This window comes from Otolemur garnettii, unplaced genomic scaffold, assembly GCF_000181295.1.
Source record: "Otolemur garnettii isolate 467f Iridium unplaced genomic scaffold, OtoGar3 scaffold00182, whole genome shotgun sequence".
In the NCBI taxonomy this organism is placed as follows: domain Eukaryota; kingdom Metazoa; phylum Chordata; class Mammalia; order Primates; family Galagidae; genus Otolemur; species Otolemur garnettii.
In genome coordinates, this window is record NW_003852577.1 from 428,746 (window position 1) to 456,604 (window position 27,859).

General features: G+C 45.0%; 1 protein-coding gene across 1 annotated transcript; it reads left to right on the plus strand.

The window, feature by feature from the left end:
* Positions 1-1,871: 1,871 nt before the first annotated feature.
* LOC111721764 lies at positions 1,872-21,593 on the plus strand. Its single transcript, XM_023507428.1, has 4 exons — positions 1,872-2,270; positions 18,061-18,208; positions 20,237-20,477; positions 21,422-21,593. The coding sequence occupies exons 1-4, from the start codon at positions 1,872-1,874 to the stop codon at positions 21,591-21,593; spliced, it is 960 nt and encodes a 319-aa protein (XP_023363196.1).
* The last annotated feature ends 6,266 nt before the right edge of the window (positions 21,594-27,859 follow it).

A 27,859-nucleotide genomic window follows, 5' to 3' on the forward strand; every position in this document is an offset into this window, starting at 1 on the left:
AGATGGTTTTATCCACTTTATGATCAAGGTTAGTTTACTTGTGCATATAAAGGTAGATATCATTTTTATCTGTTTAAACTTTTCCTAAATTCATTTAAAATAAGTATAATTGTAAAGCCACTGGCACAAGCTACTGATAAAGGCTGTTTTGTCACGTGCCTGGGGTCCCCTGAGGAGAGATTCAGGCAGCCGTGTTCAGCCTGGGAGCTCCCACATTGTGTCTGAGCTGAGCCAGAGAACGGGCTGCCTTTCTAGTGGGAGCTTCCCCCACTCCCAGAGACCTGGGAACCTGTGACTTCATGAGTCCACAGTGACCCGGAGGGTGTGGGGCTAACACAGCCACTGGAAGCTGGAGAGTTAGGGCTGAGGTCTGGCTCTGAACTCACCTAAGGCGGACTTAGACCAGTCATGCCACATCTCCAGGGGACCCCTCTGTGTCTAAGTGATCCAATAAGTGAATTGACAAGCACTGGGGATAATAATGGAGATGATGCTTCTCTACCAAGGAAGCTACACAGATTAAATAAACATATCATCTGTGAGACTGCTTCACTAACTCTAAAGCATTCTGCAACTGTAAGGCTTAAATGCTTCTCCATAGGCTGGGGTATGCCAGCCCAGTTCCCAGGACAATGTCCTAGGCAGCGGGCACCCTCACTACAAATACATTCATAATGTTATTTTATATCTACACGGAGCAAAGCCTGGTTATTGTTCTACAGCAGGAAAGGAACATTTTTAAATGTTTTTCTTCGTGTCACAGATTTTTTCTGAATATCTAATAAAAGCACAAATGCTTTCTTTTTCCAAAAAAAGAAACAGCAAAAATAAACTAAGCTAATAAATCTATCCCATAGCATTTCACATACACTTTGTGGGGAGCCGTGGTCTCTGACACCCAGGCAGCTGAAGGAAACACCTGGCCTGGAGACTGCAGGTCGGCTCTAGTGAGGTCCAGGAGAGAAACAGGCAATGCTATGTTTAGCTTCTGCCTGAGGAAAGTCCTGGAGGAACATCCCTGGGATTCTAATGTACTCCTAAAAGGCTCTTGAAAAAGTATTCTTTGCCTGATTTTAACCACTTTGAGTTCAAATGTGCTCAATCTAAAAGACCCATGAATGTGGCCACCCTTTATCTTGCTGGTGCTTTTTGTGCAAAAAGATTTGGTCCAGATACCTGAGTCCTCCTGTCTCCACAATGGGTGGCTATCCGGTGACGCTGCAGGGTCCTCTTACTGCGGGGCTAGGCTGCTTCTGGACACTCAGATGCCTGCGCGGAGCCGGCTTATCGGAGCATCTGTCAGCTTGTGCCAGCACCCTGTCTGCGTCCACCCTGCCCCATCTCAGGGGACTGGATTTTACCCTGAGTGACACACATTTTTACTAAGTAGAATTTCATTTTGGACCCAGAGAATTCAGGAGTGGGGCCAGTTCAACCCAGGTGGAAATGTAAAAAAGATCCACACCAAGATCAAGTCAAACTGGGTGAGAACGTCCAGGGATGGAGGACGAAAAGGAAAGAAAATAAGTGAGAGGCGGGACACTCTCACACCTTCTCCACCGCTGGCCTCCCAGGGCCCACGGAGCACGGAAGCTGTTTGCAGCAGATGGTTCTTAAAACCAGCCAGGGCACTTGCTGGTGAGCTCTCGGCGCTCCCTTCTGTCTTCCGTTGACAGGGCACCTTGGCTCCCGGATGCAAATAGCCCCCCATGAGAGATGCGCAGTTGACCCGCCTGCTGGGGTCCCTGAGATCAGAGGCCTCCCTGAAGGCAGATGGTGTGAGGCCTGGATGTCGGCTCCTTTCCTTCCAGCTAGATCAGGTGGCGGCGGCGCAGGCAGCTGGAAGGCACCCACGGGGAGAAATCGAGACCATGTTCAGAAAGATCCACTCCGTCTTCCACTCCGGCCCACAGCGGAAGGCGGCGGCCGAGAGCCCCTTCTACGACGGAGCTAGCCCCGCGGTGCGGCTGATTCGAAGTAGCTCCATGTACGTGGTTGGGGACCACGGGGAGAAATTCAGCGAGTCCCTCAAGAAACACCAGGGCGCCGGCAGCATGGACGGCAGCCTGCCCCCGCTGCGGCGCGACGAGGACCGCGCGTGGGTGTGCGCGCGCGCCCAGGACTGCCTGCTGTACCTGCAGGAGCTGCTGGCCCTGCGCCGCAAGTACCTCAGCGGCCTGGGGGAGCTGCGGCCCCCGCGCACCCCGGCCTCCAAGTCCTCCAAGTGGGGAGGGAAGGCCGCGGGCCAGCCCACGCCCAAAGAAGGAAAGGTAAGAGCTGCGGAGCGCGGGAGGATGGACCAGCGCTCTCCACGGGGGTGGGAGCTTGCTGGCGCCCATCCCTGCTGGATGAGCATGTCCTTGGGACCTTCCCGGGTCTCCTGGCCAGAAAGGGTGTGGGTTTTGAATGCTGCAGAAATGAAAAGGAGCAGCGAGGGCGTCTGTCTGCAGAGCTGCCTGCTGGGGAGACATGGGCCTCAGTGGCGGCAGCCGAGTTTGCATGGGGCGGCTCCCTCTCCCGGACTTCATACACCATACGATGCTTGTATGCATTTGGATGACAGCAAATGATTTCTCAGAATATGTATTACTTTAAAAAAAAGTTATCATATCTAAAATTCCTAGTAAAAAGTGAAATCATATGAACTAGATACTTCCAAATTTCTAGGCACTGAGCCCCATGCTAGCCAAAAAATTGGAGGGTTTCCTGCAGCTGAACCCCGGATCCGGGCCTGCTGAGGCTCAGGGGTGGCCACAGGGTGAGTCTGTGCCTCTTAGAAGGGGACTGATGGCTTTGAAGGCTTGAGGCCTCCAGACGGACACAAGCATGGAGTTCATGAGAGAAGGAACTCGTATTGATCTCATTGTCTGAACTTGCTAGGGTGTTGTGTATGTACCGCTGGTGGTGGAGGGCCACTTTGGAATGCTGACCCAGCTCTAGGAGTGAGGGCGCCGGATTCCAGTACCGAGTCTCTGTTACTTACGCTCACTCACTTGTGTTTCATACACCTGTGGGTTGAGACTGTTCTGCGGTGTGTTCTTCCCGGCACTTTCCTGATGCTGGCCTAGCAGGTGTTCAGACCCACTGGTCTCCCACTTCCCTCTGTCTCCCAGGCCATGCAAACTTCATTAATGTTGAATGACTGGTTGGCCTGCTAGCAGATCTCTAGGGCTTGGCCTAGAGTTTCAGCTGTCTGAGTGTTATGCGGGGTGGGAGCTGTTTAATCAGACTCTAAATGGATGTCAATGTTGGACCCATACAAAGGGGCCTAGTCTTGGGTGCCAGTGCTGATCTGGGATCCAGCTAGCCATGGGCTTGTGACCAGTCCTCCCCTCCTTCTGGGCCATCTGTGATAATGGAGGGGTTTGCAGTGATTTTGGAACTCCTTTCCAGCTTGAATATTTTGGGGTTCTAGGTTCTGGGCAGATTTCCTCTAAGCACTGTTTCCTTCTAAATGGAGCCCTCACTTGTTGGACCTGGCGAGCTCCCTCCTTGCTGAGCTGACTGAGGGTAAAGGGGACCCCATCAGAGGGCTGTGAGGAGGGACACAGGCCGGTATAGATTTCCTCAAGAGATACTTCTCCCCACTGTGCAACCAGGGGAGAGTTTTAAAAGGAATTGAGTCAATCAGACCAAGGTTTGAATTTTAGCCCTGCTGTCTACCAGCCAAGTGCCTTTGTCAGGTCAGGTGGGCCTCTTTCTCTTTTTCTATGGCACAGAAATGGAAATAATGGTATCCACTGAGAAGTGAGTAAGGTCCTACACGTGATCACACCTGGTACACCCCAATGTTCACCGACTCTGAAATGCCGTGTGCAGCGCTCTTAGCCGTCTTTAGACAAGGTTCTCTCCTTCCACACAGCTCCTTCAAAAAGAGCTGTGGCCTGGGCTTCCCTGTGAAATGACGGGTTCAGGGTCTATGGCAAGCAGGGTGGCCCTTGGCTGCCTGGTGCTCTGTGTACTGCAGGGACAGGGACCAGCAAGTTCCTTCCACCTGGGATGCCATCCCCCTCCTGCTTTGGGAGAAAAGCCTGCAATGTTCAAGGTTTAGCACAACACCTTTCTTTTCCCTGATTCCCCCCGCCTCCCATTATGGATTTAACTGTGCATTTTAAAATCAAAACAACAAAAATCTGTATCTGAAGATTTTTGTGTCAGTGTTGGACATGAGCTATGCTTTGAGACTTACTATTCAGATGCTTGAATGTTAGAACTTCCAACTCAGGACACAATACATGTGGCAGAAGGACCCATGTGAAATAGGTCCCATCCTGCAATGTAGAGTCTCCGTAACAACTGGGCAAGCCCCCTCTGCCCTGGGCATTGTGGGTGTCCCTGCAGCACTCCTGTGCCACAGCCCAGGCATCACCAGGAGCCACCAGCAGTTACCGCTGACTTCTAATAGTCCTCCAGACCTGATCTGTTGGCTCTTAGCCCCATTCTCAGCCCAGGGAAGAATTTAGGTGCCAGAGGTATGGACCAACTGTACAGCCTTTGTCAAAATTCTCTTAAGATGTGGTTTACCCAGGAGGGAAAAATATCTGTGAAAATAAGAAGTTTTCTTGTTGTGTCTCATGCTATTCCCACCTCACACCCACCCTTGCCCCCTATCCTAGCTGGTCCCCATGCAGTTTGTTCTAGGGCATGTCTGAACACAGTGGCCTCCCCTCCCCTTCTGATTCCTTGTTCATTTTTTTCAAGCTGTAGTTTTGTCTCCTGCTGTGATGGGCTCTGGATTCTTCTATTTCTTTCTTTTCTCTCCTTCTTATAAACATCACTTCTCTCACCTTGGCTTTTTAAAAAAATAATAATAACTTTAATTTTATACATAAAACTCACCTTTTTAAAGTGTACAAGGAGTGTTTTTAGTCTATTCAGAGCTGTATCATCCTCACCACTATCTAATTCTGGAACATTTTCATCACACATTTTAGCTTTTTTTTTTTTTTGATGTAGTAAAATAAACAACATAACATTTACCGTGGTCAATACGACATTTTGTAATTCCTTAAGTGAGTGCTTTTTAGGGTCCCCAAATTATGAATAATGAAATCTATTAAAGTTAATAAATTCTTAAGAAATTAAGTGCTTTTCTTTGAATGATTTTTGTATCAATTTTTTAAAGTAAAAATGCATACTTGCATACTGCTGTATATCTTTCAAATTGATGATAGCTGGACAATAACCAGAGTCCTTCACACTCGACTTCATTAACTTTTCCAAATTATCATTTATGTAAACCCATAATAATTAATCTAAAAGAGTATAAAACCCTAATTAACATATTTTTAGAAAATCTTTTGAAACTCATTACTAGTAACGTACTAGAAAATGAATTCCTTAAAGGTCATGGGCACTAAAAATAGTAATCAGAAGAAGGTTTTTATAAAAAGTTTGACAGTTATTTCTTTAAAAGTAAAGCATGCTTTTAAAGTAAAATACTTTAAAATTCCAAAAATTACCATTTTCACTATTTTTAAGTATATAATTCAGTGGCATTGAGTACATTCACAAAGTCGTGTGATCATCACTACCAGCCATCTCCAATAACAGCCAGCAATGGTATACCCATTAAAAATTGATTCCTCACTTCTCCCTCTCCCCAGTCTGTGATAACCTCTCTTTGGCTTTCTATCTCTGTGAATCTTCCCATTCTAGGTACCTCAGATAAATGGAATCATGCAAGCAGCATCTGTGCTTCTGTATCAGTCTCATTTCACGTAGCAAGTTCTCAAAGTTCAGCCATATTCTGTGTCAGAACTTCCTTCCGTTGTATGGCTGATAAGCTTGGGCTTTGACGGGAAGTGAAGAAGAAAAGTTTGAGGCTGTTCTCTGACTCTGATCAGAGAATGTGTTGGCATTTGGGGTCCTCCCTGAGTACAGCTTCTGGCAGTCTTCGGTCCAGATAAACAAACAGATAAGCAGCCAGCATCTCACTATGAGAACTGGACCACATGAGTGGACCCTGGCCTGGCCACACCACAGAGAAGAGACTCAGAGGGTCTGGCCACAGACCCAGGGATGGCTGATGGGTTTGGCTACAACATCTCCTATGGGCTCCACACAGTCCGGATGGTTTGGGTTGGACATTTTCTCAGACTGGGGTTGTTGGTCACCCACCACAGCCAGAAGAAACTTCAGTTCTCCTAGGGATCTTTTATCTCTGAGCAGCTTGGATTTCTGATACGTCTGCCTGGAAGAAATAGCTGCAAGATGTGTACTATTTTCCTGCCACCTCGAGTAAAGAAATTCACCTAAATGATTTTAAAAGAGTCAATTGGATTCTGGTGAATGGCTGCCAAAAGTAATGATTTTTACTAAAAATAGTTTTATTCTGATAATAATTAGTTTTAAGAATCAATTTTCTATCAAGGCCACTGAGACTTGGTTCATAATATTAGACTGTGTTAACAGTGAATTGAAGGCTCTTTCTCCTCTATGGCAGAAGGATCTGAATTCAGTTCATCCAAAAGGGCTCCAAGTCATCCATGCATAAATTGCATATGAGCTGGGAGGCAGATTCTGGGTATTTTTTTTTAATCTGTTTGGGAGACTTTTGACAAACACAGTGATATTGAAATGCAGGTTTTTAATAAGCATCAGGTAGTGGGAGGATGGGGGATCAGTCTCAATCACTTGGTCCAGATCTGGCTTACAAAGCTGAAAAGCAGGAAAAATTCAATATAAACTGCAAAAACATATTCCCTTATGCTTGGTAGTGGTCTCCACAGATGGCAGGCAGTATAATCATGATTGATATCAGCACACATGATTCCTGTGGCCTCTCTCAGCCAAGCCACAAGATGTGTAATCATCTTCCCTCATCTGTCCTCTAAGCACAAAACAGTGCTCTGTCTCCCCCCTTTTTCTTCTTCCCTACACCCCATTCACCTGGATAACTTCTTATCTTTCCAGACGGCAGAGAAAGCCCTTCTCTGGATGTCTTTTCTCTCGTCCATCTGTGATCCCTCCGGCGAGTTCCCTCTCCCGGGTCTAGGCTGTGTGTTGCATCCTGGCACCCAGCACACCCACTGTGGTTTCTGTTCATGCCCTGTGCCTGCCGCGGACAGTGAGCTCACTGAGCTGGGGCGTCGAGTCTCATTTATCTACTTCACTTCAGCACTGAGCACAGTTTGGGGCATGTAGTAGATACTCAAAAAACTAACAGCCTGAGAAAGCCCATGTGTAATTTAGGAAGGAAATTGTCACAAGCTTTAATGGAAGATTTAGACAAGTCATAGATCTGTTGCTTTCTCTTTTGATGGAGTAGAAGATAGTCTGAGTATATTCATATGGGATCATATCCCATTAAAATATCCACTACGTAACTGGTCAGAGCCCACCGTCAAAAGGACACTTTTTCAGCTATACATATTTTTCTAATGACAAAAGTTATATTTGCTCTTTAGATGAAATTTATAAATCATAGAAAAGTGTAAGGAAGGAAATAAAAGTAATTTAGAATCCTACCATCCAGAGATAATAACTATACATTTTTTAGGTATATCTTCTTTCAATCATTATTTTTCCTGTGTACTGCATGTATGTGTGTTAGGGTTGCAAGATAAAATAAAGGCTGCCTAGTTAAATTAGCATTTTTTGATATAACTAGGATCCATGCAATATTTGGTACCTACTTATATTTAAATTATTAATTATCTATCTGAAATTGGAATTTAACTGCCGTCCTGCATTTTGTTTGCTAAATCTTACACCCTAATGTGTATATACATATACTCATATATATGCATGTGTATATATATTTATATATAAATTTACAAAATTGGTTTATACCATACACCTATTTTCTTCTTTTCGGTCAATATTATATATTATGTGTTCTCTTCTATCTAATTAACTAGTTCTTGATGACAAAAGTTTGAAAAGCAAATCTAACAACTCACTTTTTATAAACAATTGTTAAGCATTATAAATAAATACATTTTGCTTTATGTCTATGAGGCATTTTTTTTTAGCAGAGATTCCTACAAGTATGATCAATGGGTCAAGGTTTGAAAGTCATTAGTTTTTAAGAGATTCTTTTACATATTACTTTCCAGAAATACTTTACAAATGTATACTTTTATGAGCAGTGGGTTTCTAATAAGCTCTTCTTACTGCACCTTGTCAGCACCAAGTATTGTCATCACTTTTAAGTTTACCAATTTAATAGATAAATTACACTACTTTAAGGAACTTTTCTTTGATTATTACTTGTGTGAAGAATGGCCTTTGTTGTCATACTAATGTATACTTCTTGTTTAGTGAATTAATTATCCATTCATGTCTTTGTAAATTTTTCTTTTGGCTGCATTAAAGTTTTGTTATTTATTTATAGGCACTCATTTTATATTAAGTATATTAACACATTATCTGACATGTGTATTAAAAACATTACCTCCAAGTTATTATGCATCTTTACATTGGACATTTTCTGATGTACAGATGCTACCAAGGTTTTGTTATACCAGGGTTCCTAACAAACTTTGTGTTGATTTCCTTAGCTCTGTTGTCTATTTCACTGATTTTTTTTCAGTGGCATCTCTACCATTTAGCTTATCCATTGAAAATTTGGGGCTGGGTTTGTGTAAATATGTATTTGAATTTCAGTGACTTTACTTATTTCTAGGATGTTTGTTTTTTACATCTACACTTCTTGTTGAATAAATGCCCATTTTCCCCCACAAACCTTATTTCATTATGGATGTACGTTTCTGTAGGTGCTGCGATATAAAAGGGATTAAGTATCACTTATTTCCCTCCCAAGCATTATATGGAGCTTTTAAGGTTTATACTGAATATCTTCTTTTGATAATATTAAATTGCTTGTGGCTCAATTTGAGCTGTTTGCATTTAATTTCACGTAGATGAATGATCCAAAGGTAAAATGGTCTTCTCAATCCAGACCAATTTCACATTTAATACTGAAATTTCATCACTAATATTGACATTCAAATGTCTAGGTCTGGTTAGTCCTCAGAGTATTATCAGTACTTCTAAGAAATAAGAAGTAGAGAGTTTTTAAACTTTGCCAAGTTAAACCAAAAGTATAAATTAGCCATGTGAACATTGGTTGGAGAATACAAACATTATGTAAATCGTTTATGTGCTATCCATGTGCACACGTGTGTACATGGATAGTGGCATACAGTCATTCACTCAACAAATATTTATTTTTTATTCTTATTCTTGTCTATTGCTTTAAATTTCAGATTAATATGAGGGTACAAATGATTAGGTTATGTTGTTAGTGCTTGTTAGGAAGTCCAAGCTGTAGTTGAGCCCTTCACCTTGGAGGTGTGCCATATACCCTTACATTGTGCCCGTTACGTGAGAGTGTACCAGTCCTCCTTCCTCATCCCCCCACTTGAATTTAATTGTGTTTTTCTCTTGTGTGGGTGTGTAGTTGTTCATCTACTGCTTTCATATTAGTGTTGAGTACATTGGACACTTGCTTTTCCATTCTTGTGATACTTTACTAAGGAGGATACAAAAGATGTAGCCTCAACAAATATTTATTACTCTGTGTCAGGCACTAAAATTGATACTCATCATTCATAGATGAAAAAATATGTTTGCCCTGATGTAGCCCATAGTCTGAAGCAGTGACTGAACCACACTAGTTTGTGAAGATTTCTTGGGAGAGAAACAGGTAGAATCACAACCAGAATGTTGGTGAGGATACTATAGCCTCTCTCATGTATGCAGCATTTGACACTGAGCATTAGTCAAATGTGGGTATATTTGCAAGAGTTACTTGCCAAAGCCAACTCAAAGAAGAAGTCCAGGATCACTTGTCTAGTGAGGATTAATACAAAGTGCTAAAGTGGACCTACCCATGCAAGACAGAAAACAAGCACAGAAAATATATCCTGGGTCTGTCTGCTGCGATTGGCAAAGCTCCAGCGAGGAGGTGACACATGAACAGTCAGACCCTCTGAGGAGGTGAGGGGACTGCCATGCGAGGGGGGATGGATGTTTAGTGACAATCTCCTTGGTGTTGAGTGGGTTTGGAATGTCCTCCACCTTTCCCCTCTGACAGAGTGTTGGGGCTTACAACTGGAGGTTCAGTCTGTGGAATTCAGGTTTCTTGAAGATAAATATTGACAGAGCCTAGAAGAATATGAACAGATTGGAGAAGGGGGCAGCCCAGGTACCCAGAGGGTGGGAGAAAAACAGGTAAGAGGACAGGTCAATATGAAATCCAGACAAATATCAGGAACTTTCTCAAGGAATTAGAAATTAAAATGAGAAACATGCAGGAGTTTGGTTAGGGAAACTACAAAGGATTTCATCTGGGGAAAATAACCCAGGGCACATGCCTAGTGGGTGGGGCAGAGAGGAGATTTGGAAAATGATAACCCTGAGGCCACGGAGAGTTAAATATAAAAGGCAAGCTGGAGTGGAGTGCAACGTGATACAGACGCTCTTAGAGAAAGTTCCTTCTCCCCGGGGCTGCTCAGGGCTCACAGCAAAGGAAACAGAGTCTGTGAAAGCCAGGCTGGTGCAGACTTCAGCACAAAGCAGGCTGCAGTGCACTCAGCCTTCCAAAGACCAGAAGGTCTGGGCTAGGAGAGAGTCAAGGTGGTGGTGGCGGTGGGGGGGGGGGATCAGCTTTGCCTGGAGTTGTGAGTTGAGGGAGGGAGGACTCTTTGTGGTCTCACCCCAGAGTGTTGATGACCAAAGTCTCATTTTGCACAACCACCTCTTTGTAAAGTAAGTTTTCTTGTGACGTTAGCCTAAGTCCTGAAGGAATCACCAAGGGAATGTCACAGTGTATGTTAGAAAGTCCCATGGATATTCTGAGCTGGCAGAACAAGCTGAAGTCAGCCTGAGTTCAACTCAGGACTTGAAAAGCCTCAGCCCTGACTTGTAGCTTAAACTTGGCGCTGAGAAAATAATTGCAGAATCCACTTGGAGACATTTTAAAAGTATGCTTTGTGAAAGGACAACAGAAGCTTTGTTAAGCAAACCCTGCTTAACTTGCTTGCTTGATCATTTGTGCTTACTGTTCTCTCTTTAAAACAACCACAGAAAGCTGGGTACTTAGAAGTAAAAGACTACCCCAAACTATAGTATCACAGGCAGAATGAAAAATGACTTATGCACAGGAGTTTTCATTGCAGCACTAAGTGTAATAGCAAAAGATTGCAAACAACCCAAAGATCCATCAGTAGGGGACTATGATTTGTTCCTGCGGGGTATGGAGAACGATGCAGCTGTTAGGGGGTGGGAAGGACCTTTATTGACTGCTATGGGGTCATCCTCAGGATACAGGGAGTGAAAGAGCAATGTTCACAGCTGGGGACACTGGATGCTTCTTTTTGTTTTGTTTTGTTTTTAAATTAGTAAATAAAAATATGAAAACATCCTTGCATAGATTTTTAAAAAGAAATGATGGAAAGATAAATGAAATACTAAAGAAGGGATAGAGAGAATGAGAACAGGCTGGCATGGAAGCTAATGCTCTCTTGAATGTTAGTATAGTTCTGGTTTTGAAACCATGCTTATTGTTTACATGCTTTTAAAACATTAAATCAAAAAAGGTAAAAATCAATCCCTAACACACAAAAACCAGTGGAAGCATATGAACCTAACTGATCACCAAGTCAACAGCATAATAACACAGAAAAGAATTATCTCAAGGACTTTAAAACAGAATGTTGGTTTTACATTCTAAGGACAATACACACACCCCTTAGACTGCATTCAGTGGGCTTACTAATGGTAATGTGGGTGTTATTTTGAAACTAGTAGATGTAATAATATAAAGTACATAATTAATTTTTGTTAATGCCATATAGAATCAAGATTTTTAGGGTAAAAGAGGTACCAATATAAATGTAAAAGGTTAAATATGAAACCTATAACATTGAATTTGAATTAGAGACACTGTCCATTTCTGTTCAGGATGTAGAGAGTTGGAAAAACTATCACTCCCACCCTTATGACAACAACAACAGCACAACAAAAATAAGCAAACTGCAATTTGATTACTGTTTTTGAAACCACCAGAGAACTGAGGTCTCAGAGAACCCAACCAGTGCAAACTGTAGGGGGAGAAAGGAGCCTGCAGAGGGGACAGGATGACTGTACTTGCCTGCCGGAACAGTCGTAGACTTTGGTAAGACTTCACTTAGAATTGTTAAAAAATTGATTATGTCACAGTGTGAGTGGGTAAAGGGCTGGGAGTCCCCAAGAGTTGAAGATACAGGTGGAGTTCACATTCACGCTACATGAACCTCAGTGGGTGCTCACAGAGTCCTAAAGAAGTGTCCTTATGGTGCAGGTGTGGGGAAGGGAAAAGCAGCTTCTGAGGGAAGTTCATGGGCCCTGCCTAGATCACTCTTTTTTATCTCACTGGGCCAAAATCTTTAGTAGGGGAGGGATTTCTAAGGCATCCTGTGCCCATGATTACAGCTGAGAGAAGGGCAAGATGGGAGAAGACCACATACATCCCTGGAGACTGGGATTAGACCCCTGAGAGTAGGGTCTAATCAGAAAGTCAGGGCATACCCTCCTGCCTCTCACCAACATGCTAAGAAGCACCAGCTGGTAAATTGCAGAGGCATACTACTAGGAGAGGGCCAAAGGCGTGGAGAGAGATCCTCTCTTAAGGGCAGCACAAAGGAAGATCTAAAGCAGAGATTGCAACAGACATTGAAGAGAAACTCTCTAGAAAATTAGCCTCTGTTTTAATACAAGTTATAGAAATTTAAAGTCAGTGATGCACTTCAGTAACTATAGCAGTAACAGACCTCAACCCCAGCTAAGCTCCTATCTAGATTGACTCAAAGCCAAACTAAAGGTTTAACCAAAGGAAAGACCATTTCCAGGCACACAAAGCTTGGTGTCCATTGATCTACACAAACTGCCTGGCTTTCCACAAAAATTATGAGTCATATGAAAAAGCAAGAAGGAAACAACGTAGTGCCGAGCAGCCAAACAACTGATGGAACCAGACTCAGACAAGACACAGACAGGGAAGCTGTCAGAGAGAGGATTTAAAAAAAAATCTATAATTAATATGTTAGAAGCCCTAATGGAAAAGGTGTAAAACATGCAAGATTAGATGGGGAATTACAGCTGAAAGATGGAAACTATAAGAAAGAATCAAATGAAGAGACTAGAAGTGAACAGCTCAGCTACAGAGATAAGTCTTTGACGGGTTCATTAGTAGGCTTGATGCAACCACGAAGGAATCAGAAAACTTGAAGATGGGCCAAAATAAGTGACTGAAACTGACACACAAAGAAAACGTAGTGAAAACATGATCATGAAGTGGAAACTAAGAAGAGGGGAGAGTGGGATAAGGCGGAAGGGATGAAACTTATCACTCTTCTGGTGACAGGCACACTAAGCCCTGACTTCATCTATGTAACCCCCTAATATTTTGAAATAAAAATTATTGAAAAACTAAAATAATAAAAGTGTTAATTCATAAAGAGGGGAAAAAAAGGAAATGTAGTAAAGAAAAATAGGACAGAGCATCTGAGAACTATGGAACAACATCAAATAGTCAACATAAGTATAATTGGAATCCCAGAGAAAAAGAAACAAAGGGGAGAGAAGAAATATTTGAGAAAACAGCAGCTGTGACTTTCCCAAAATTAATGACACACATTTAAGTACAGAAGTTCAGAAAACACCAACGGCACAATGGGCACAGTCTAGGGGTACATGGCACACCAGCTGAGTGAAGGCTCCATGCACCTTGGACTTTACCTAACAAATGCAAACAATGTAACATAATCATCTGTACCCTAATCTGGAAAAAAATTGCTGAAAAGACACATTACATACAGTTACATACCTTAGATAACTAAGATAAAAAATTACAGCAGATTTCTCATCAGAGATGATGCAAGCTGGAAGACAATGGAAAACAGCATCTCTGTGTGTGTGTACAAGATTATTATAGATAAGTAAATTAGATGCTTTTCTAGTAGTATAGCTTTTAATGCAGAGTTTTTTTCTTTGTATATTTGTAAAGAGGTTTCTTAGAGAAAATATTGAAGGTGAATAGAATATACACCTGGATCTTGTCTGTTAAAAGTAGATGCCTAGCCACATTGGGTAATATTGCCCCAAATTCTCATCTGTTAAAGATACATTTTGGAGTATTAATATTTATGAATAAACTTATACTTTTTAGGATTAGCTTTAAGAAAAAAAGTGGGAGGGTGATAGATGAACAAGAATGGCATAAGTTGATGGTGGCTGAAGTTGATGAGTATTTGAGTTCATGATTCTATTTTCTGTAGTGTTTATTTAAAACTTTTATAATAAATTATTTTTTAAACTAGGTATGTACTTCTAAAATACTGCCTGTGTACTTCTAAACTCTCAGAGGCTGAACTATGTACTTATTAAAATTAAGTTATATTTGTACTCAAACTGGCTTACTGTTATTTGAATTTATTATTATACTATTATAATTTATGTTAATGTAATTTAATTTAGTACGATATATAATTAAATATGAGTGACAAAAGAGAATTTCTTCTATGAATACTAAGTGGGATGCTTTAGAAAGATCATAGTAGATAGTTGCTAAAAAAGACAACAGAATGAGGTTTGGATAAAGCAAATGTGAGAGATTTGAAAAAAAATCAAAGATCTAGCAGGATTTTGCACTCAGATTGGTTCATTATTGCCTTAAATTTCCTAGATCACTTTAAATAAACTAAATTCGGAAATTTTAGGTGGTCTATTGTGGATAAGAGTTAGATAAGAAAAATAATGAAAAACTCAAATTCCATTTGAAAGATTGATAATCAAAAAATATGGGTTAAAGTGAAGAATTTAGGAAAGTATTAGGTATATAAACAATAACTTGATAGTAAAACAGACCATCTACTGCAGATGGTAACAGACTTGGAAATGTGGAGATGGCATAACTTGTGGTTTGAGTTGAGAGACCAGGTAATTTATCTTCCAACCAGGGCCACTTTGGAGAATGGGAAGAGGAGCTATCTGTCCACTGGGATAACCAGCACAAACTGGGATGACCCCTGGGCAAACCAGGAGGTGTGGTCATCCTGGCAATCGCGGAGAGGCTCAAAATCCCCAGCCATTTTAACACTTGGGAGCAGCAGCTGTGTCTGGCCAGACTGAAGACTAACAGGGAGCATGCAAACAGGAAACCAAGGAAGCAAACAAAAGTGCATGATATGAGCGTGGAAGTAAGGCCTGCCTGGGAGTGGTGCAGGTGAAGGCTGCAGCCGGACGGCGCACCCTGCAGGTGGGATGAGAGCAGCCTGCACACGCCCTCTCCTGAGGCTGATAGGATGGACCCCTTCACCTGGGCCTGTCTGTGCTCTAGGCACCAGGAAGCACACAAGGACAATAGGAGTCTGGGCCTCTCAACCCAGGAGCTTCGGTCCTCTTTGCTCAATGACCTGCATCTTGCCCCCTTGGTTCCTGTCCCCTGTCTTCCCGTCACTGAGACACTCCTGTCTGCTCTTGCACATCCAGAGAATATGACTGATATTTCAGTTTCTATCCCAAACCTGACATCAAGGTAAGGATTCATACTCTTCCTTGCTCCCTCTCCCATGTCTGGGTACCCCCAGAGTGGCAATTAAACTGCTGTGCATTAGAATCACTTCATTATCTGAATTCACTGCTTTGGGAAAAGAGTGGCTGAAAGGACTACTATTTTCTAGCTTTGGTGACAAAGAGTTCAGTGGCTGAGGTGGCGATTTCTATGCTGTAATCCATAAATGCTAAACTCCGAGGACAATGCTTAAGGAGATTCAGAAGATTCACAGCCGTACAGCGTTGGTGTTAACCTAACTGAAGACAGGGTCTTCATTGCTTTCTTAACCTTTAGTAGTTAAGACACCAAAGTTGACTTTCTTCTAAACCCTTTAACAAACTATAGCAGCTGATTCAGGCTGCTTTGAGCTAGTGGCCACAGTCTCCTTCTGGAGACACAGAACTGAATTGCTTAGATCAAATCATAGAGCAACCTAGATTAAAAAAAGATTTGACGCACATACAGGACATGAGAGTCTGGCATTAAGCCACATGCTGATGCCTTCTGGAGCCTCAGAAACGTCCCTCCATGTGCAGGTGGGTTTTAAGACTTTGTATTGAGTGATAATATTCATCCTTCTTTAGAGGATCATCTGGATTGGGTAGCTTTCTCTAATCTTTTGTTTCTGTCTTCCCTGCTTCGCAAAAAATCTTTAATATGGTTTGCGTCATAGTGGAATTAAGGTTCTGAGACTTCTGGGGACCTGGAGGCCAGAAACAGCCCAAGAAAGTGGTGGCTTCCTGGAGAAAGAGCTCTCTCGGCCAAGTCTCCGTGGACCAGTCAGAGTCAGCCAGTGGGGACATTGGCTGTGTCTAGCCAGACTGAAGACTAACAGGGAGGAGGGGGAGGAAGCAGCAAGGGAAACGCAGGGAATGTGAGGCCGCCCATCACCAGCCTGCCGGAGGCCCGCTGCACTCGGACACCCTTCATCAGCCCCTCCATGTTTCAGTCTCACATCCCACACCAAGCCCCTGGTAGGCCTGGTGTCACCAAGTCTAGGGAGTGTCCCCTTCCTGAAAGTGGGATCGTCCCTCTTCTCAACTGCTCATCTCTCCAGCTGCTTTTCGACCAGCGGAAGCTCCTAGAAATCTACCTCCCACCTTTCTCTTGTTCTCGCTGTCATTCTGTCCTTGCTTTACTTGTAGAGGGCTCTTTAACGGGGACAGAGAACTACATTCCGCAGAGCTTCAGACAAGGTTCAGGTGTGTGTTGTGGTCCTTCCACATCGTTTCCCAGAGAGCTCTTTATGAACAGAATGGGAAAAAAATCTCTATTTAAAAATATTTCCAAGTGGTACAAAATGCATCCATCTCAGAACAACTCTGTCCCATGTGGAGACGCTGCCCTCCTCCTGCCTACTGTGCTAGCCTGTAATTCAATCATATTCACTTCCACACCATCCCACATACAATCAAAAAAAACCCCTACATTTGGTCGAAAGAGGTCACATTTTAAGACATTTGTCCCTTTTTCCTCAAGTTCTCTTATTTCCTAAACTCTGCAGAAAGCATTCCTATGCTGGCTTGTCAGTTCTGGAGATGACAAACTCCCCATTGCAGCCCCTGTGGTGTCTGAGTGTTTGTGATGCTGGCTGTTCATGGCCTTGTGTGGGCTGTTGTGCAGATGGAATGTGATCAGAGGAGAGGGACAGAGCTGGAATCTGGGTGGCAGTGAGTAGGTTTTTTAAACTCTATATTTCACTTTTCCTTATACTTTTCTTTCTTTGTTTGTTTTTTTGAGACAGAGTCTTAAGCTGTCACCCTCGGTAGAGTGCCATGGTGTCACAGCTCACAACAACCTCAAACTCTTGGGCTTAGGCGATTCTCTTGCCTCCGCTTCCTAAGTAGCAGGGACTACAGGCGCCCGCCACAACACCCAGCTATTTTTTGGTTACAGTTGTCATTGTTGTTTTGACAGGCCTGGTCTGGATTCAGACCCACCAGCTCTGATGTATGTGGCTGGTGCCTTAACCTCTGAGCTGTAGGCACTGAGCCTTCCTTATACTTTTCAAACAATCATACCATTTCAATTTATACCATGACTTGTGCCCAAATTTGGCCCTGTTACAAGCTGACAACTCTCAGGGAGCATTCCCACCGTTTTGTCCTCTCTCTCTCCTGCTGTGAGCGTCCCCTCACCCACCTATGGAGCTGTACAGTCTCCTAATTGGGTGTTTATCACTAAAGAACAAGATCAAAGAAAGACTAATTCTTTTGCCTAATGTCTAACAGCAAATCCATGACCAAGAAAGAAATGGGCCTCACGGTCCTTGCCTCCCACCTCCTCATGCTGATCTGCCATTTCTTGCCCTGCAGCTTCCTGGTCCTGAGTGCCTGCCTTCTGTCCACAGGGCACTTAGTCAAATTTCCCTTTGAAACTCTATAAATCCCTAACTCCTGGTGCATTTTGTTTTAGCAACAGTTAACCCTTTCTGGCATGTCTGGCTTACCTTTGATAAGGCCCCCCAAGGCTCCCGCATGCAGCTCAGCTCTCTCTTCTCCCCTTTTTACGTCTAGCAGAAACCCACCTTGAAGAAATATGCACAGTTTAGTGCTGACGTAGCTGAGGCCATGGCCTTCTTTGACTCCATCATCGCGGAGCTGGATACAGAGCGATGGCCGCGGACTGCTGAGGCTGACTCTCTGAATGAAGATGTGGACTTTGATGGTGAGTTCAGGGGACAATGGTGGGCTGGGGATTCTGAGGTGGGCTCGCAAGACAAGTACCAGGGATCCCACCTGCCTGATGGAAGGAGAGCCCTGTACCTACAAGCCACAACCTGGGCCCCAAGCCGTCCTCTTTGGGGACCTTGTGCTCAGTTGTCCACGGCTCCGGCCTGCTCCTCATTGTGTCTGCGGCCACACTGGGACAAAAAAAATCCTGAAACAGGCGGAACTTTTCTGAAACTCTGAGAGGGAAAGTGACAGGGACATGATTAAAGATTAAATCTATTGGACAGTGTGTTGGTGACTAAGTGTGAGTTTCAGCTTTGTGGCACGTAACTCTGGAGATTGCCTGCACAATAATGTGAAGAATAGACTTAAAGGTATAGAGCTACATGCTTAAAAATGGCGACAATGGCAATATTTTATGTCATGGACAATTCACCACAATTTTTTAAAAAGTAAGTGAACAGGCAAACTATATTTGAAAACCCAGCTCTAACTCTGCCTAGGCAAGGAAGTAGGGTGGTGTGCAGGGTGAGAGTGGCACAGGAGCCTGCCCAGGCCCAGCCTGATTTCTGGACCAGAAGCCTAGGAGGCCATGTTTCTCCTTACTGAGGGGTGGCTCTGGCTCCCTTTGCCACAGAATAAGGAATCCAAGCACATCCATGAGTCTCAGCTCACTTTCAAATTCCATCAATTAGTTGTCAGTTTCTTTAACTGGCCTCCCGGAGTGCAATTTAATGATGATTTTATTCTGGGTTATTGGCCCCTGGATATCAAGACAATAGCTTTTGGAGCCAATATTAAATAATTTGTGAGTGTTTTATCTACTACTCAAAAGGTGACAAGCATGTGATTTATTGTTGTTGTTGTTGTGGACTAGACAGATGTGTATGTGTGAGACTTGGGTCCTCAAATTGGGCCATGGGCACTTTCACAGAAGGTGACTTTGGCTCCTTGCTCCCCAAGCTCACTTGAACTTGCAGGTAACCTGTCTGCCCTCCTCTCCACACAGCCCCTCCCATCCCTGGCAGAAAGCAGCCTGGGAAGTCTGGGATATCGGCAAAAGGATGACAAAATCCACTGAGGATGCTAGTGTTTCCTTCACAGTTATGATTGTTTTAAAGAAAATGACAATTGTCATGAAATTGATACAGGGCTCCTCCATTCAAGGCTGGGCAGGGGGCCCCAGTTTTCCTGGGCCTGGGAAATTTCCTGAAGGGAACACACTGACCTTTTGCCCTGAACTGGAGGGACTGCATTCATTCATTTCAGTAACACTCATTAACTTTGAAAAAGTGTTTCTATCTACCAAATCCTGGCCAAATGCAGTTCTCAAGACCTTATACCCCTAGACAAGGACCCACACAGAGACTTTCCACTTGGGTCTTTCCCTCTGCCAGAAGCGCTGGGGCTTTTTTTAGGCCTTCTGTACAGAAGCTCTGGTGCTGCTTACTCCTTCTCTATTCCTTTCTGTCTAATAAATCCTATCTTACCACTGACCTGTGGTCCACGGGTTTATTCTTTGAATCCCCAAGACCAAGGACCTACTGAAGAAACAAATTCCTGTAACAAAATGGCTCTTTTTCTCTGATAACAAGAATAATATGCATTCGTTGTAAATCAAGTCACTCAAACAATATACCAAAGTACAAAGAAGAAAGTGAAAAAGAGGACCAGCCAGGGGCATCATCGCTGCTAACATCTGAGTGATGGCCTTTCTAGAGCGTTTTCAACACAGACACACACGCACAGTCCTGATTTGAAACAAAATTGACAATTTATAATGCACCTTGGGCATCTTTCTAGGTCAATGAATACATATATATTTCCTCATCTTTAACGCTTTGATATTCCACCGCTTCCTGCGGGCCAACTGTGAGTCAGAGGGCTCGGCAGACTTTGCTGTTGTGAAGCTGGCTGTCTCTGCCAGTTGCTGGAGTTTCAGTGTGACCCACTGTTTCCTTTGCCTTGTGCTCCTCCCAGCAGTGACTCCTCCCTTCCCGGGTCGTCTTTCTCTCTCTTCCAGTGGCCACCAGCTCCCGGGAGCACAGCTTGCATTCCAACTGGATCCTGCGGGTGCCACGCAGACACTCGGAGGACATTGCCGTGCACGCCACACCCACCACAGATGGCCAGCCGCGGAGGGGCGCCGAGCGCAGGACCATCAGCACCCAGAGGAGGCTTGAGAGGCACCCCATTTACTTACCCAAAGCTGTGGAAGGGGCGTTCAACACCTTGAAATTTAAGCCCAAAGCCTGCAAAAAGAAGTAAGTGCTTGGGCTAAAGGGCATAACCAAGATGTTCCTGTGTCTTGCAGATGCTTCGTAAGAAGGCTTGAGCCCAGTCCCTTTTACCAAAAAATTTTCTTGTATGTTTTGGGGGGAGAGGTCTTAGTTTAAAAAGTCTTTTTTGTGGGTCTCCATTCTGGCCTTGTTCACAGCTCTCACCTGCTCCCAACCTGCTCTGGCGCTGGGCCTCCCTCCTTGCCTTTCTGCTTTGTGCCACCTGCCTTCACTGCTTTCCCCAAGGGCCTGCAACACATCGTGTGCCTCTGATTTTCAAGGAGAGGGTTAACCAGAGAATAACAACAGCCACAGAAGGACAGAGCAGAGCACCAAGAGGGAACCAGGGTCAGAGACATCAGATGCCTCTGCTTAGAAGGCCCTGGCCAGGTGCTGAGAATACAAGTCTTGTGGGCAGGCCCCTCTTGGGAAATGTCCTTTGGCCTCTTCTTCTCCAGATCTTTCTCTCCCAAGAGTAGTCTCCATCAGAAACCGCAGTATCTCCTTCAGCCCTGCCACAGGGACTCCTGTTGCTATCGGAATAGTGCATTCTCTCTGGGTCTGGCCTCACCTGTCAGAAGGGCCTGTGGGGACTCAGCGGCAGTTTCTCTCTGCCTCTACAAAAGCCATTCAGTCATTCGGTCCTGAGGGGTCAGGGGTTTTCTAGATGACATTTTCCTCCCATAGTAATAGACCATGCACTAGATGTATTAAAACCACAACCGAGCCCTGGTCATTCATCCTGCCCCTTCAAGGCCAGGCTGAGGACATCTGAGGTCCATCCACAGCCCCATGCTGACATCGTTTGGTCTCCACAAGATGCAGCACCAGAGAAGCTGGTCTCTGGGGAATGGGGGAGTCCCAGCATCCCCTCGCTCTGTGCGGCTGGCCGAGACAGACTTAACCCTCTGCCCTTTTCTCCCTTCTAGCTTGGGGAGCTCTAGACAAATCTTCTTCAACTTCTCAGAAGACATGGAATGGGATGCAGAGCTCTTTGCCCTGGAGCCCCTGAGATCTCCTGGGGGGGACCACTACGAGACAGAGAACCCCAGAGGGCAGTGGCTGCTTCGAGAAAGACTCTGGGAGCGGACAGTGCCCTGACTCCATCCGGTTCCCTGGAGAACTTCTGGTCCCTGAGAGGGTGTCTGCTTTCAGCACAGCATGAGACGTTTGGTAGCGTTAACAACGGGAATCGTAACCAAATCAACTCCCCGCCCCGCCCCCCACACATACAGCCTGCTAGTGCCCAACTGGTGCCAAACAGAACGGTGGCTTTCCGCAGGACGCACCTCAGGAGACACTCAGAGCCCTGCCACATGGACGAGTTAGCAGGGAAGGCGTGGAAGGTCTGGGGAGGAGTGCCTGGGCTCCCTCCTTGGTCGCACCTGGCCTGTCCCTTGTTCTCCAGGAGTCTGTCCAAGTGGTTGCTAGCACTGTCCTCAGCTCTGGAAGCAAATCCACCCGTGAATCTCTGGGTCAAATTTTTACAAGGGATAGCTCCTCTTTCTACAGGGCTCAGAGACACCTAAAAGCAGTTCTTTTGCTCTGTTTTTGGAGTTTTCCAGAAACTTCCACTGCTTAGGCTAAAGGTGATGCCAATGTCCTGGCAGTGGGTGAGGGGTGTATGTGTTGGGGCCCTGCCTTGGGAATACAGTATCTCCTTCAATCCCAAACTCAGGTCCACTTCTTATAGACAACTGGCTAAAGGGGAGTGGAGATGGAGTGATTCTTTTTACTTTTTCCTAATTTCCAGTCCCAGAAAATCTTTATAAATATCCACAGAACCTGGTCCTCTGCATTCCCCCATTAAGAAGGCAGTCAGATTCATTACGTCCTTTCAGTCTAGGAAGGATTTCTGTATTTCAGGAACTATCTGAATCAGAATTACATTTAAAAGACACTCTTTGCCTTTCTAGCATATACTTTGCATTTTTGTATACAGCTGTTCCCACTGAAGCTTGAGGACCATTGCCGTGGGGAACGTACTGAACTTTGTCCATCTCGCTTTATGCCGAGGAGTATATGAGGGCTTTTGGGGATAAAGGAGGGTGATGGACTAGGAAAAATGAATCATTGACATTAAGCCAAGATGTTCTAGGTTACGGTCACTCTGAGAACTGAGTAAAGGCTTCCCTCCATAGGGTGATATTCCTATCAGTCTGGGGGTTTTTTTAGAACTTTTTTTTAGAACTTTCTATTTATGTGAACCTAAATACTTAGATTATCTGAATCTAAGTATTTGTAACTCTGAAAAGAAAAAAAAAGGACAACTTGTAATTCTACGGCATTCTTAGCAATTTTATGTCAACGCATTTTCAGAATAAAAACATCCTGAAAATACTAATATTTAATATCTCTCTTTATTATTTTTGAGTGCCAATGTCAATGTTTGGGAGCTTTCTTTCATTTTGTTGCTTATGCTAACCCAACGACAGTCAGAAGCTTGATCAAAAAATAAATGTTTGGCAATTTTTTTTATAAACTGCATTAAAGCATTGCAGTTTGTCCCCACGAATCTTTCTTTCCCAGATGTGGCCTTGTTTGAAGTCTCCTATATAAAAGTTCCCCGGTGGGGATAAGCTGAGGTTAAAGGCTCTTTACGCTGCCTCTCATCCAACTACAGATCAGCCCTGACATCATGTGCTGAAGACACTGTGTACATTTTGCTTTTGCAGATAAGAAAAAATAAACAAGACTGAGAGAATGTTTGGAGTCCTGCTCTTTTTTTTTTTTTTTTTAAGAGTGCATTGCTGTGGACATGGACCTGTGCTTTTCCACTTTGCTCTGTTTTGTTGTGTTTATGTCTTTAAGGAGACTACACACAAAGTACCTGGAGAAGTCCATGATCTGAAGACATGAGGAGGGCTGTGTTTTGGGATAACAGTTAGATGTTTGAGGTTAGTGATAAACTCCAGAATCTGCATCTGCCAAGGAATCTTAAGATGCTGTCTGCTGGGGTTTAAAGTAAGCCAAAGTCAGTTCGGACAACTCCACTGCGCTGATTCTTTTCCCCTTGAATTGATCAGTTATTTGGCATCATGAGCTGGTCGTTGGGGAGCTCTGCTGGCAGCTCCACCCTTTTCTTTCGAACATCGAGTCTGACTGCTCAGCTGCACTCCTGCCCCCCTTTAATCAGAGCCTTTGTGGTAACATCAGCCTCACCTGGGTGATCCAGGATCATCCCCATTTTCAGATTAATCAAATTTATTAATTAGATTAATAGGTCTGGAGGATTAGATTGGAAACATCTTTGGGAGGCCATTACTTAGCCAGACACAGAGTCTCACAAGATGTTCTACTCCTTCTTACAAATCCAGCCCAATTCCTTTTTATGCTTTGATTATACCAGCCCAATATCTGCGGCTAACTCTGACAGGGCTTCATTTCAAAATTCCTTTGGTTCTAGTTGCTACCCTGCAATACTGTCTTTTCGGACAGGTTCCAATTTCAGAAAGACTTTTCAATTATACAAAATCCCCCTAAAACATAGCACTTCAGCCTTGTGAGGGTGAGGAGCGGCCAGCAATGCTGGACACATGTCGCTGCTGGTCAGCACTGAGCTTTTTCCTCACTCAGCTCATCAAATCTTTATTAAGCAGCTGCTAGTGCCAAGCAAAATAGTATGAAATATGCTTTCTGCCCTTCAGCAGCCTGCTGATCCAAAGGGGAAAATAGGATGGACACAGACGAAGCAGTGCTGGCAACCTGTGCGTCTCTGAGGGTCTGTCCCCTGCAAAGGGAGCTCTGTGTAGGGGCGGAGACCCTACAGCTTGAGGTGGAGCCTTGAAGTTTGGACCATAGCAGAAGGCTGCTGAAGGTGGGCATCCCATGGGGGAATGGCACACATAAGGACAGCTGTCAGCAGTGACAGAAAGGACAGTGCCCAGGGAGCACGCTCCCTTACTGAAGGGCGGGTTTCTATGGAGCAGCTACGGAAAATCAGGTTGGGTAGATGGAGGGAGTCCAGGAAGGAGTATAGACCCCAGGTGGAAAATGAAAATGGAGCTGCCAACAGGTCTGGAGGGATTTCAGTTGGAGAGGGGAGAGGTGAGGCAGAGCTGTCTGAATATGCAGTATAATTGGGGCTACGGGCTGCGCCCTGAAAGGTTGTGGGCTTACATCAGCCCAAGCTGCCCTGCCCCCCAGAGAGAGCCTCTCGACCTTGCTGCCGGCTTCCGCCCTCTTCTCTGAGTGTCTCCTTCCTGCTGTTGGTCCCGAGATCCTACCAGGTTTGGCAAGACCCAGGCTCCTGCATGGTTCTCGGGCCTCTGAGGGGCTATCTGCTTCTAGCTGTCCTGTTGTCCCCAGCCAAACATTGGGTGTTCAGGACCCCCAAGTTGCACAACCCTTCTTGAAGGGGCTGATTGCTGGGGTGGGTGGAGGGTCTGGAGCGCGCTTTGTAAACCAGTCCAGATGCCATTTTGTTCTACCCCACAGGCCACAGAGGCTGGTGAAGCTGCTGGCACCGTCTTGGGGGAGTTGCCTGAGCTTGTTTACCCACTCACTGGTTGTTTGGCAAATGACTCTGAGCGTGATTATTTCCCAGCCCTGTGTCTGGGGATGTAGCATAAACAGAGCCTCTTGCAGAGCTCCCAGTCTCATGGGAGAGACAGACATTAGTCAAAAGATTACATCAACACACGCAAGTCGGAGCTGCAGTGAGCACACGCAGGAGGCCCACAGTGTCCCCCAAACTGGTAATCAAGGAGTCTGAGCTAGTCAGGGCAGGGTGGCTGGGGAGGACTTTCTGGATTTCACAAGGCTTCATTTGTCATGCTCAAATGCTCTCTTGTCTAAAGAGGCCTCTCTCCAAGTCTTACCCTACCTTGACCTCCACTGCCCTTTACCCCTTCATGCCATGCTAGAGTTGTCTTCCTCGTGTTTGCCATGACCTAACACATGAGCATGCACATCTGTGCCCACATCAGACTGTGAGCTCCAGGAGCGAGGGCGGAGTATCCCCCAGGGCCTAGCACTGCACAGTGAGCTAGATGGCACATGTGAGTGCCCTGTCCACAGCGGGCATCTGTAGGGAAACACAGCCATCAGCATGTACGGGGTTGTGGCCCGCAGAAAGTGACTCAGGCTGAGGGATTTGTGTTGGAGGGAAGATGGCCCGTTTGAGGGAGCACCAAGATACCCTTACTTTGTCCACAAGGTATCACTGAACACCCATGTTTGCTGAGTACTCTTCCAAGTCCTGAGGGCAGAATAGTTAGGCGAGATCCCTGCCTTTGGAATTCCAAGTAGAGAAGGAACAGAGAGTGCAGAGGGCAAGATGAGGTGTTCAGCTGGAGAAAGCCTCAGAAGGGACCTGAGTGAAGTGGGGGGACGCTCAGGACCAGGCAAAGGGAGGTGCAGCATGAAGGCCCTAAGAGAGACACATCAGAGGGCCTCAAGGATGCAGAAAGGAGTGTGCTGGAGAGTTCTTGAGGACGCTGAGCCAGGAACAACATGATATGAGTCTGTTTTATTTTTATGAGGTGATTCTGGCTGCTGAGTAAGGATATGACTGCTGGGGGCAGCCAAGCAGGTCTGCAGGGGTCTGGGCAAGAGCAGGAGTGGCTTGACCAGAGTTGGGGAGAGGGAGGTGATATTGAAGATGATTGTATTTAGGGCCAAATCTGAAGTAGAATCTATAGGTATTTGAGCTTGCTGTGAATTACATACAGAGACAGGGATTTTAGACTCAGCAACTAAGGGAGATGCTGAATGTTGTGGGGAGGGGTTTGGGGGAGAAATGGAAGAGTTCTGCCCTGAATGTGTTAACTTGCCTTAGAGCTTTCTATAGACTCTAAGCAGAGATGGCAAATGTCTACAGGTAGAGCTCAGGGAAGTGGTGGGGCCTAGAGGTGTAACCTGGGAACCACCAGTAAGGAGATGGGATTTGCAGCCACTAGGTGGTGATGTTACCTAGGTACTGAGAGAAAATCTAAGCCGGGAGGAAGGTAGATGACAGAGGCTCAGTACCCAGCGCTGGGGCCCTGCAGAGAAGGAGCAGAGGCTGTGAGGAAGAGCGGACTGACAAGCAGGGAAGCCCTCCATGCTGAGGCTGAGCCCGGACAGTGGGAGGGATGTGCCGGGGGAGACCGGCAGGGCACGCTCCAGACGAGAAAATAGGTCTTGATTTTGACTCAAAATTAGATTGTCCACAGTCTAGAGAGCTCAACTGCCCTATTCGTGAAACTCAGCTCTGGACTGCTTTTGGCTATTTCTAAACCCCAAGCCTTCCTGAGAGGCAGTTGGGTGGAGCAGGGGGGTCCCACAAGCCTCCCAAGTGTCTTTGCATGACTTAGGCCTCTTCCCCTGGCTGGCCTCTGCCCTATACCAGGTGGTGGTGATGGGAGGGTGGACTTCAGGCCCTGAGCACACTCTCAGGCAATGAGCAAGACACCTAGCCTCCCCCAGTCTCACAGGGCCTCACTTGAGCTGCAGACCCTGGAGTTTGGGCTCTGCAAATGTGGGGAGGTGAGGTAGGCTCTTAAAGAGACATATTTTTTGCAAGTGGGAATTAAGCATGATTATAGTACTTGGTACATTTCAATTTACAGTGTTATAGTGAAGATTAAATGAATTTAAGCCCATTAAAGCATCTGGCCTATAGTAATTGTTGACTATTGTCATTACAAGATGTTGATTTGCTACCACTTAGAATATTCATAATTTTCTCTATACACTCTGAAAACAGCTGCAAAAGAAGTGCTAAAAATGTTTTGGAGGTAATTGGAGGATGTGTAGCCTCCTGAGAAAAGTGGAAGAAGATATAGCCCTGTACCGACTGTGGTTAAGGGTGGGGTCCACAGGCGGAGGTCTGGCTGGAATCTCCACCTCTCCACCCACTGGCTAGGTGATCTTGGACTTGCTTCTCCATTGCTCCAGCCCCAGCTCCCTAATTGTAAAATGGACACAGCATGGGTGTCAGTTTCAGGGATTGTCATGAAAACCTGACAGGCTAACGCAGGCAAAGCACCTCTATGGAGCTGCCTGGGTAAGCACAGTTAATACTATTAGTAGGGCTGTGGAAACCCATGGTCTGTAAGTTAGTTGATTACAGTGTGACAGTCCTTTATTCTCATGCCTCCTTGTACATGGCCCTCACATCACTGGACTTACTTGCAGCTTTTCCTTTACCAAATGAAAGTGTAAGATGAGGTTGGATTTGAAGGTTACTGACTTAGGTCTTAAGTCCTTATCAGGGTACCCTCTGTTCACTTTTCACCTCCAATCATGCCTGATTTCTGCCATAGAATGTGGAAAGGCAAATGTACTGTGCACCCATTTTGCAGTCCCAGGACTGCCACAGCTGGAGATCTTAGCCCCATTTTACAAAGAGGGGAACCACTCCGGGGAGACAAATGACGCTTTCA